Source organism: Osmerus eperlanus, chromosome 8, assembly GCF_963692335.1.
Source record: "Osmerus eperlanus chromosome 8, fOsmEpe2.1, whole genome shotgun sequence".
Classification (NCBI taxonomy): Eukaryota; Metazoa; Chordata; class Actinopteri; order Osmeriformes; family Osmeridae; genus Osmerus; species Osmerus eperlanus.
This window is the reverse complement of record NC_085025.1, coordinates 9006908-9019133: the sequence shown is the minus strand read 5'-3', so window position 1 is coordinate 9019133 and position 12226 is coordinate 9006908. Positions and strand designations below refer to the sequence as shown.

General features: G+C 48.2%; 1 protein-coding gene across 1 annotated transcript in view; it reads right to left on the bottom strand.

The window, feature by feature from the left end:
• ptprk (protein tyrosine phosphatase receptor type K) overlaps positions 1-12226 on the bottom strand; it is a 38519-nt gene that overhangs the window by 10466 nt on the left and 15827 nt on the right. Inside the window, exons 7-14 of the mRNA XM_062468090.1 lie at positions 11849-11958; positions 11494-11695; positions 10323-10428; positions 8859-9129; positions 8688-8724; positions 4961-5096; positions 2345-2374; positions 29-189 (exon numbers count right to left, since the gene is read on the bottom strand). Coding sequence (XP_062324074.1) covers positions 29-189; positions 2345-2374; positions 4961-5096; positions 8688-8724; positions 8859-9129; positions 10323-10428; positions 11494-11695; positions 11849-11958 — 1053 coding nt within the window. The remainder of the gene's footprint in view (positions 1-28; positions 190-2344; positions 2375-4960; positions 5097-8687; positions 8725-8858; positions 9130-10322; positions 10429-11493; positions 11696-11848; positions 11959-12226) is intronic.

The window sequence follows — 12226 nt, the reverse complement described above, 5'->3', positions numbered from 1 at the left end:
AAGAAAGACACAAAGAGTCCATACTCACATCTGTTCGTGAAGTTGTGAGAGTCCATGAAGGTGACGGACATGGGGTCTTCAGTGTGCAGCGTGGTCTGGTCAGCGTAGCTGCGGTCCATGGCGTTCACCATGTGAGTCATCTCCTGCCTGGTCGTGCCAATGGCGTCCTTACGCTTCTTTGCCAGTTTTCTGGAAGGGGTCCGTACAGGAATTGGTTAGGCATCACACAGGGAGTCGTCACAGAGAGGGAGTCACAAACAAACAGGGGAAGGAGAGAGGAGAGAAAACGATGCCGGACGGAGGAGGAGAGGAACAGGTCATCTCCACGACAACAGAGCGTCGGGTCGGCATTCTAGCATCCAAGGTTCTGAGATATAGAGCAAGCCCTGATAGGTGGGGTGCGGGGGGTGTGAGGGGTCCCCCAGATGCTTGTCAGGGTTGAGGTGCGACAGCAGCACTGGGTTTAGGGAGGGGGGGAGAGGGCTGCAGGCCCAGATGAAGCAAGGCAGCCATGCAGCTGTCTGTCCCAGGCTGATTGGGGGGGGAGGTCACTGAGATACAGCATGCTGTCCACCTCTCCAGATCCCTGGCTGGACCCACGTACACAGATCTCACTCACAGGCTGTCTGACTGGTCCTGGGCTGACGTCTGGTCTAAAGACTGGAGGAGTGCTGGGGTCTAGTGTTGGACTGGGGGAGTGAGAGGAGAGGGGAATGCAGATGGATTGATACTGCAGGGACAGACCAGTTGTGTCAAAAACAATTGGGCTGGGATATAGAGGTCTAGAGGTAGGTAGGGCTGGGATATAGAGGGCTAGAGGTAGGTAGGGCTGGGATATAAAGGGCTACAGGTAGGTAGGACTGGGATATAGAGGGCTAGAGGTAGGTAGGGCTGGGATATAGAGGGCTAGAGGTAGGTAGGGCTGGGATATAGAGGGCTAGAGGTAGGTAGGGCTGGGATATAGAGGGCTAGAGGTAGGTAGGGCTGGGATATAGAGGGCTAGAGGTAGGTAGGGCTGGGATATAGAGGGCTAGAGGTAGGTAGGGCTGGGATATAGAGGGCTAGAGGTAGGGCTGGGATATAGAGGGCTAGAGGTAGGTAGGGCTGGGATATAGAGGGCTAGAGGTAGGTAGGGCTGGGATATAGAGGGCTAGAGGTAGGTAGGGCTGGGATATAGAGGGCTAGAGGTAGGGCTGGGATATAGAGGGCTAGAGGTAGGTAGGGCTGGGATATAGAGGTCTAGAGGTAGGTAGGGCTGGGATATAGAGGGCTAGAGGTAGGTAGGGCTGGGATATAAAGGGCTACAGGTAGGTAGGACTGGGATATAGAGGGCTAGAGGTAGGTAGGGCTGGGATATAGAGGGCTAGAGGTAGGTAGGGCTGGGATATAGAGGGCTAGAGGTAGGTCTGGGATATAGAGGGCTAGAGGTAGGTAGGGCTGGGATATAGAGGGCTAGAGGTAGGTAGGAATGGGATATAGAGGGCTAGAGGTAGGGCTGGGATATAGAGGGCTAGAGGTAGGTAAGGCTGGGATATAGAGGGCTAGAGGTAGGTAAGGCTGGGATATAGAGGGCTAGAGGTAGGTAGGGCTGGGATATAGAGGGCTAGAGGTAGGGCTGGGATATAGAGGGCTAGAGGTAGGTAGGGCTGGGATATAGAGGGCTAGAGGTAGGTAGGAATGGGATATAGAGGGCTAGAGGTAGGGCTGGGATATAAAGGGCTAGAGGTAGGTAGGGCTGGGATATAGAGGGCTAGAGGTAGGTAGGGTTGAGGACCAGAGGGCATAGGAGAAGGGTTAAAGGATAACAGCAGGCCTTGGCAGATTCAGAACCCAACAGGGTAGGAGACAGGAAACACTGGCTACTTTACTACCAAGGAAGAAGACCTTCACCATATCACCAGGAAGCCATGTGCACCCGACACAGATCGACCAATAGGAAAGAGCCTGAGAGAGAGAGCCCGTACTGAACACGTGCGGTAGAGGTTTACCCTACCCAGTGGTCCAGTGGATGGGATGAATGATCACATGACATGTAGGACACACCCACATGCACACACCCACACACAAACACACACCCACACACAAACACACACCCACACACACAGAGGGTACAAAACACAAGTGCAGCATTCTTTTTTCAAATAACACCGCTTTGGTCATCCAGACTTTGCAGGGTTTGGAGGCATGTTGGAAGTTGGTCAATGAGGATGGAATAGCCTGAGCGAAATGTGTTTTCACTTGAAAAAAGGATACTGCATCTTTAAAACACTAAGAGACTACCCGATGACAGACTCCTTGTGTGTTTGTTTGTTTAATTACTTTGTTATTGTTTGTGTTTACTTACAGGTAATAAGAGTAAGAATAGTAGCTCCTCCTGGTTGGGCCAATCAGGAAGCAGGATAAAGAAATGATTATGAATATGCAGATTGGGAATCAGTCCCATTCAACAAAAAGCAGAATAAAGTAGCAAGACAACAAAAATCTGTGTGTTGGACCTCCTGCAGCTGGTCTGTGTGTCATGCATTATTCTAAGGTCGGGACTCATGCAGTTGTGTTGGATTCAGTATCATTGAAAGTGTCAAGAAGATTAATCTAGGTACAGACATGCAGGTCATTCAACCTTAGATTCTTCAGGATTTAGAAAATCGATCAGTTAATTAATATGACATGCTTTAGAATATTCTTGTCTGATTGGACGGACTGTTTGGCAACATGGACACATCCTAGTCAATCATGATTCGCTATTAAGAACTTACGATGGAAATTATTCCATCGTTTTACGTCTACACACAGTTGCCAATCTGAAAAACCGGCAGCTTTCTACCTGCAACAATGACGTCATGTACCACCATTTTAAAGATGCAGTATCTTCGAGGTTCAGTTCAAGATGGGGAACACTGATTGGTTGTTCTCTTGGTATGGTCAGCACTGATTGGTTCTGCCATAAGGTTAATGGGATGAATCTGGCTGCATGGGTATTGATTGATCTCCATGGTAACTAGCACTTGAAAAAAAACCTTCATACATGGAATGACCCTTGACCTTCACACATGATATATGACCTTTGAACTCGAACCATGGTATGATCTTTATGACCTGTCAGGAAAACAGAGTGACCTGTCAGAGATGTTGAGGAAGCATACTTGGTCCACCGACAGGCACAGCAGCTCCCCCCCACACACACACACACACACGTACACATGCATGCACGCACGCACACACGCACACACACCCAATCATATAGATATGAGCTACATTTCTTCCACTGAGGGCCATCACCACATGGGATAATAGCTTGGTGTTCATCAATACACAACCACACAGCTTTTATAGGTGTGACCAACAGGGGTTCTGTGTGTAGGGCTCATATACATTACGACATGAAGTAGACAGTGAGATAACATACTGTAGATGTATATTAAACCTCAGTTCACGTGTTTGACATTTGTACCGTGTGATAGAGCACTATGACAGACCAGAGTACTGAGGAGGATGTCTGAATGTCAGCTGTAAAGAGAGAGAGACAGAGATAAAAAGAAAGAGAGGGAAGAGAACGAAAGGAAAGAGGGAGGATGTGTGTCAGCTATGTCCTGTGTGTGAAATTAGAAGCTCCTAATTGGGATGCTGGATGGAGACCGAGCAGAGAGAGAAAGAGCGAGAGACAGAGAGAGCGTGTGGAAGAGTGAGAGAGAGAGAGAGAGAGAGAGAGAGAGAGAGAGAGAGAGAGAGAGAGAGAGAGAGAGAGAGAGAGAGAGAGAGAGAGAGAGAGAGAGAGCAGTGAGAGAGTGTCTCTGATAAAGACTCATTTCTACTCTGTCTGGCAGGACCACGACGAGGGCTGGTTGTCACCCTGAGCACGTCACCCTGCACACAACTGACCCTCTCTCTTCACTCTGTCCATCTTTCTCTCTGTCCATCTCCTCTCTCTCTCTCTCTCTCTCTCTCTCTCTCTCTCTCTCTCTCTCTCTCTCTCTCTCTCCCTCTCTCCCTCTCTATCACCTCTCTCTGTTTATCTCTTTCTCTCCATCTCTCTTTTTTCATTCTCAACCTCTTTTTCTCCTGTCCTTCTTTTCTCGCTCTGCATCCCTTATCTTCCTTCTGGCTTAGAGCTGCTCTACTCAATCACAAACAGCACACGGAGGAGGATGATGGGGGGGGGGGGGGGGTAGGTGGGATAGGAGGGAGGAAAGGGGATGGGGTAGAAGAGGGAGGAAGGGGGAGAGAAGGGGAGGGAGAGAGGAAGAGGTATGATGGGGAAGGTAGATGAGGAGGGGAAAAGTGACTTGGCAAAGATTGGGGAATGGGGAGGGAGGGGAGGGGCCTTGGGGTGAAAAGGGAGATGAAAGAAAAACGTCTCCTTAGTTGACCCTGATTGTCGCTGATTAGTCTTGATTAGCCCTGATTGGCTGAACATGAAAGCAGGCGTGATATGCCCATTAACATTCTAGAACACTTTGCCATCAGTGACCCACATCTGGAGTTTCACCTCAACCTGACCCAACCTCAGCCTCAGACAATCTCATACAACACACGTTGATAAACAAATTAAAAACACCATCATATAACATAATACTGTATAATATATAACCTCAAAACGCTGACATTCATATTGTCTTTCAATTTCTAAATGAGATCAAAGCTGTGGTTTGATGAAATACTAGTGTGTCCACACGATGGCGCTGTGAGCCATGTAAAGCAAGAGAACGAGCCACAGAGAGCAAGAGTGGGAGAGAGCGAGAGAGCAAGAGAGCGAGAGACAAAGAGACAGAGTGGTTCTGACAGCGTCAGGAGAGAGAGTAGACTTCAGAGCCGACAGCCACACCAGGTCCCTCTGCTACGAACTACTCTCTACTTGACTCTGCTTCCTACAACACACCCACTGACTAATACATTTCAGTGTGTGTGTGTGTGTGTGTGTGAGCCTAGTACACCAGACAGGCAAGAAGTAGTTGAGAATCACCTCTTCTTGACCAGCAGGATGGCTACGAGCACCAGCAGGATGAAGACGAGCACGCCTGCGCTGATGCCAGCGATCTTCACCACCCGGTCCGTCTGCTTGGCCGGGTCTGGGACCACCTCCGGCTCCTCGGTCGCACCTGAACACAAGATCCCTACAGCGTTACTACCACATCTACAGAATTACCACCACATCCCTACAGCATCCCTTCAGCGTTACTACCACATCTACAGCATTACTACCACATCCCTTCAGCATCCCTACAGCCTTACTACCACATCTACAGCATTACTACCACATCCCTACAGCATCCCTACAGCGTTACTACCACATCTACAGCATTACTACCACATCCCTACAGCATCCCTACAGCCTTACTACCACATCTACAGCATTACTACCACATCCCTACAGCATCCCTACAGCGTTACTACCACATCCCTACAGCATTACTACCACATCCCTACAGCCTTACTACCACATCCCTACAGCATTACTACCACATCCCTACAGCATCCCTACAACGTTACTCCCACATCCCTACAGCGTTACTACCACATCTACAGCATTACTACCACATCCCTACAGCATTACTACCACGTCCCTACAGCATTACTAGCACATCCCTACAGCATTACTACCACATCCCTACAGTATTACTATCACATCCCTACAGCGTTACTACCGCATCCCTACAGCATTACTACCACATCCCTACAGCATTACTATCACATATATACACTGTTACCACGAATACAACGTCAATACAACGTTACTATGTACAATATCTCTACAACATTGCAACACAGCTCTACTTCTTCTGTTTTCGAATGTGTTGCGTGATGCTGCGTGCTTTGGAATTAGGACACTGTGAGTGTCACACCCGACTCACAACATTTCATCACACGAATCCCCTTAAAGGAGCTTCTACCATAGAGGGGGATGAGGATGAATAGAAACAAATAATGGTGATTTAGAATTCAGATGCCACAGCGGAGACAGTTTTGATCAGTTTTTAAAGATCTCTCTGTTCTCTCTCTGAGTCTTGATGATTCAGCACGTCAAAAACAGTTAAGAAATTAGAAGGACGTTTCAAAAACAACATTTATTTCTGATGCTGCTTAAACTGCCACTGCTCTCATGTGTCAACGCAGCTCTACAGAGACAGCACTGAAAGCTTTATAGATGTCGCTAATATCTTAAAAGCCCCAGAGTGCTGTAGTATACCAGGAGATTCAGTGTCTGCTACAATAATCCAGGTCGTAAAACAAAACTCTTACTGAGTAAATCCTAATCTCACATCATTCAGACAAACGATCTTCCTGGTAAAGCAGAGGTAGGTGACCAGGGTGACCCTCGCTCCTGCTCCTCTCTCTCTCCGAAACGAGGGCCAACTGAATTGTCCTCTCTGAGCATCTCTATCGGCAGCCTGGCTCCATTTCTTTCAATGCTGTACCCAACTGTACCCCAGGTGTGGATATCTCTCTGAACCGCCACAGCACGAGGACACTCGGCTCTTCAGCTGCTGTCCACCCCCATGTCCTGACCTGGTTAAGCCTGCCGTGACCCCTCCCAGCATGACGATGGTCACAAGCAGATCATTGTTGTGAGAGCCGGGAGATGGCTTCAGAAGCTTTGCCATTATGGGATATACAGTAGAGCTAGGAGTCGTTGTTTGATATTATGGGATATACACAAGGGTTATGAGCCATTGTATGACATTATGAGATACACAGTAGGGTTAGGAGCTATTGTTTGACATGATGGGGTTAGAAGAAGATGTGATCTAGGTCACATCTTCACTCTGGCCAGGATTGGTGACTAACTTGGAGTCAAATATGTCTCTATAAGAATAGCATGGCATTCAGGATCCTCGCTAGCAGAAGAGCACTGTAATCCCCTCACCCTTATCTCCATCCCCCTTCAGGGCAGAGGTCAGGCTGTACAATAGCACCCCCCCCCCCCCCAACCTCCCTCAAGCCAGCTCTAAAAGCTCTCACGAACCTGGCTGGTTCCTGAGTGGTCCACGCCACACTCCAACTATTAACCCAAATCCTGCTGAACAGAGACTGAGCAGTGCTCTACTGCTGGAAGACAAGAGAGCTGAACAAAGAGAGGCAGGTGGGCGGAAGGACAGACAGACAGACAGTCTGTCTGGCGTAGCTCTATAGACAGACAGGAAGCTCCAGCCAAACCATTAGGTCAAGAACTAGGTCATTAGACATATGTGTTGGGTTAGAATGTAAGGGGTTTAAGATAGAACTACTGAGAACAAGCAGCATGGTTCTAAAACTAGCTAGCTGAAGTTCCAGAAACGATGCATGAGTGGAATTAATTGGCAAGGTTCTAAAGCTAGTGCTAAGGTTCAAGAGTTGCAGGTAATGTTTTAGAGCTAGCACGTGAGGGCAGGGGAGACTAAGAGAGACCAGGGTAGTCCAGGAGAGACCAGGGTAGTCCAGGAGAGACCAGAGTAGATCAAACAAGCAACAGACCAGGCCTGCTCTTGCAGGATGGATGGTGACACCAGTTTAAAGGTTATTAATCAATCCTGCTGTCTGGTGTTGGGACACAGCTCTGACATAATCCCTGTCTCGCCTCCAGAATACTTATGTTTCTGTCACTGCTTATAAGATAAATTCATGACAGAAGACTAGGAGGATGTGTAATGGAATTGGATTACTACCATTTGGATGATAAAATCCCCTGCTTCAAATGAAAATCTATTTCCCTTGGTGACGACCGGACTAGCCTTATCAAACTGAGACACGGTTGCTTTGACAAGGGGGCACACAGCACTCTGATGACATGAGCACAGGAAACGCACGATGACAGCAGCCCCAAAACATAAACAAGCGCTCAACTAAAGCCCTCAGTATGGACTTGATTTGGCTTGGCTAGTTGGTTTTTAGATTGCAGGGTATTCATGTGTGATCTGATATCTGTTATGGAGGGAAACTGGGTAGGTGTGGAGGTGAGGGGTGAGCTCTCTAAACAAACCTGAAGTCAGTGACATACACACATCACCTTTATACAGTTTCTCAGATGCTCATTAGAAACTCAGACTTTATTATTTTTTTATGATGATGTAGTAGTGTGTCTGCTCTAACCAACATGCCAACCTGTCCATCCCCGCTTCCTGCTTCCTGGCCATGTGACCAGCACACCCAAACATGGGGAGACAGTTTGGGCCAGAGCAGCTTCTCTGGTTTGGGAGAGCTAGCTTCGTAGCTAGGAGGGTAGACGGACCAGCCGTCTGTGGATTATGTAGACACAGCCCTTTCATGCCACTGAAATCCATCAGCATATGTTTGATAACTTGTAATCCTATGTCGGACAACAGAGCCTAGAGAAGGTATCTTATCACATAACAAGCCCTTTATTAAAACAACCACACGCTATCATCACCAAAGGGCGTGACAGAATGAGCCAGCAATCAGTCCGATAAACCGTTTAAACCAGTCAAAACAGTCACTGTAGCTGTCTCTATATCTGCCTCTCTCTCTCCTCTTTTTCTATCACTCTCTTTCTCTCTGCCTCTGGCAAAGCTGATCAGCAGAACAAGGTCCTTTACAAATGCAAACACCACAAGTAAGTGGTGTGTGCTTGTGCGCATATATACACATACTATTAAGATAAAGTCAGTGATATTGGATAGACTATAACCACCTTGTCAGAGTATATTTTACAGTGATGAGAAAAGAAATTCAGACCTTGGTTGAAAATCTCTTACCTTTAGTAGCTAGCCTCAAACATTGAGTCTTTGTCTCCTGTAAGACAAACAGAAAGATGTGTCATGACATGTTTGAAAAAGGGATTAGCTGCAGGGTTTGTCTGTGTCATGATAGTAAGTTGCTGAAGACGCGACATAGGGATAGGACTGCGATGGAGCCATGGAACTGACCTTCTCCACACTGCTGACGGCCTGGAAGTAGATGTTGTAGTTCTTCCTGGGGGCCAGCGGGGCGTTCCAGAAGCCCTGGTAGGTCTTGTTGTCCCCCACGGTGAAGGGTGAGGGCTCTGGAAGGTTCCCTGGGGGTAGCTCTGCGGCATAATAGTACGGGGAGCCTCCACTAGAGGCGCTGTGGAAAGATACAGGCACCTGGTAGCAGTCTGCGCTGGCCTCTCGCCGAGTCCTGTGGGGGTTCAGCTCTTCAACCACGATCTGATAGGCACTGGAGGGATGACGTCATAAAGGGTTAGCCAATAAATGGTCAGACCTAGTTTTTCCACCCTGACAGACAGACAGGTATATGACAGAGAAACATGCCGAGAGACAGATAGAGAGACAGGCAGGCAGAGAGAGAGACAGACAGATGTACAATGGAGGTAGAATTCCCATCATGCCAGAGCAGATGGAGTTCCAGCACTACTGAGCGTGCTCAGTCCTCTCGTCTCGCTGCACGGCCTGTCAATGACAAACTGCTACAAACGAGCTGAACAGATGTCCTGCTGCTCCCCGCGGTCAGCCAGCTCTCTACGCTACCTACACACACACACGCTCTCGCACATAACCATGCACACTCATGCACACACACTGCCACAAAGACACACACACACGTTCTTACACATACCCATACACACACGCCAACAGAAGCTCACATACCCAAACACAAACACACACACACAACTCTAATCCGCACAGACACACACAAGCACACACATGCGATTCTCCTTCTCTCTCATACCCAATATGCTGATTGAGTTAGATTGTGGTGAAGCTGAGCAGGAGAACAGACGAGCAAGCTGAGCCCATGTTACTGTATGCTTCTTGGACCCTGAGGATGGTCTTTTTGTCTGAAGGTAGCTTTAAAAGTTTACCCATGCTCTGTCAAATCTGATCCCTGACCTGAACCAGCCCCTGAACCAGCCCCTACACTGTGACCCTATCAGTATTATTGTCTTTGCTCAAACCCCTGCCTTTGTTTTCATAATTCTCACAAATCTTTTAATCTGTTAAAACTAGATATAATCCACAATCCAGTTGATATCTCTCCACATCTCTTCATGGGGTGCCTGGTTATGAGATTATGGTTCTGTCAGCCGTGAGAATGACAATAAGCCATAACATCTGCACAGACGAGACCACATACACAATATTTGGCCTGAATAGTTTGTCACAATAAGGCAACAATAACACTATGGCATTATTACATCATAATCATACTCTTACTGCTGTGTGTGTGTGTGTGTGTGTGTGTGTGTGTGTGTATGTGTGTGTGTGTGTGTGTGCGTGCATGCCCATGCCTACGTGAGGTGAAAACAAATCCAAAAATAGTCCCTTACACCAGAACCGAGACCTGTGATTGGTTATCCAGTGATGAACTAAACTTCCACGAAAGCCCAGACCTGTGATTGGCTGGCTCACCTGATTGGCGCTCCCTTGGCCTGTGCAGGCTTCAGCAGCACGGTGATGGTGGTAGCTGTCTCGTTCAGGAACGCCTCCATCCCGTCATACTCCTCCAAGGTAGGAGCTGGCAAGAGATGAGAGGTCAGAGGTCAAGAAGCAATGAGTGTGTGTGTGTGTGTGTGTGTGTGTGGTTGACTTCTTGCAGTAGATGTGACAGTCTTCCCTGTCTGCTTGTCAGAGCTCCAACCAGCTGAAGTCAGAATTCATCCTCCAGGTAAACGGCAAAGCTCAAGCACTCTGAAGCTTCCAACAGCCCCACGCCACACTAACTCCAAATAGCTGCCTTTATCATGAGCGGGCATGCTTATTTCCTGCAATTATATCTACATTAGAGATATTATATCTCTGACATTACAGTCAGGCACTTAGCAAATGCAGTGCTAGGCCCAGCAGAGCTTTATTATAACACATAACTGTGCACTTCTCATTCACCTTTGCTCGATCTCCATTCCTTAACCTTTTGCTCACCTCTTCTCCTCCCTCGGTTTCACTTTCCTCTCCCCCTCTACACTTATCTCTCTCACCATCCGTCCACCTCTCTCTCTCTCTCTCTCTCTCTCTCTCTCTCTCTCTCTCTCTCTCTCTCTCTCTCTCTCTCTCTCTCTCTCTCTCTCTCTCTCTCTCTCTCTCTCTCTCTCTCTCTCTCTCTCTCTCTCTCTCTCTCTCTCTCTCTCTCTCTCTCTCTCTCTCTCTCTCTCTCTCTCTCTCTCTCTCTCTCTCTCTCTCTCTCTCTCTCTCCCCTCTCTTTCTCTCTCTTTCTTTCTCTCTCTCTCATCTGAGTCAGAAGTCTTTCATCTTGTTCAGGGTGCTCTCCCTCCTCCTCTCACCTGTTCATCTGATGAATACCTTACTGAACCTGGAGCTGATATTAACAGATAAAAAGGGCATTGCTACACACCGACACACAAATACTGTACACCCCTAACATACACTCATAAACTAATACGCACATAAATACACATACAACAATACAATATGGATTCAGAATATAGGGCTTCACGGACGAGTTTCTCTTCATAGGTGATGGGGACAAATCACACTAGGGATTAAGATAACATTCTAACCAATCAGAAGGCAGAACATGAAAGGGCCGGCAGGACCAACAAAGCGGATTGGAGGGGAGATGTACCCGAGATGTTGGTGGTGACGTTGAGTGTGGCTGGCGGTCCGAAACCCTTGGAGGTGGAGGCTCTGATGAGGAACTGGTAGGTGGTGCCTGGGTGGAGCTGGGAGAACAGGTGGTGGGAGGAGTTGCAGGGCAGGGACACCACCAGCGGGGGGCGCAGCAGAGACACTGAGGGGTCGAACGAACGCACCCCGCAGTAGCTGATCTGGTTGGATGAAGACGAAGAGGAGGAGGTGGATGGAAAAGAGAAGGATCATGGGGAACAAGAAGAAGGTGTTTAGACATGGAGACACTCGGGTAGGAAGGAGATTTGTACCTCTGCTGGCTACCTTCTCCCTTACCCTCTCCCTCCACCTACCTCATACTGGGTTAGGACCCCATTGGGCTCCAGAGGATCTTTCCAGTAGAGGAAGATCTTGTCTTCAAAGGGCGTGGCTCTCAGGGAGCGGCTCGGGACCGGGCCCGGCACTGAAGAGACAAAGAGACAACATGACATAGGGAACAGGACACAACATGACATAGGGAACAGGACACAACATGACATAAGGAACAGGAGACAACATGACATAGGGAACAGGACACAACATGACATATGGGACAAGGAGACAACATGACATAGGGAACAGGACACAACATGACATATGGGACAAGGAGACAACATGACATAGGGGACAAGGACACAACATGCCACAAGGAACAGGACACAACATGACATATGGGACAAGGAGACAACACG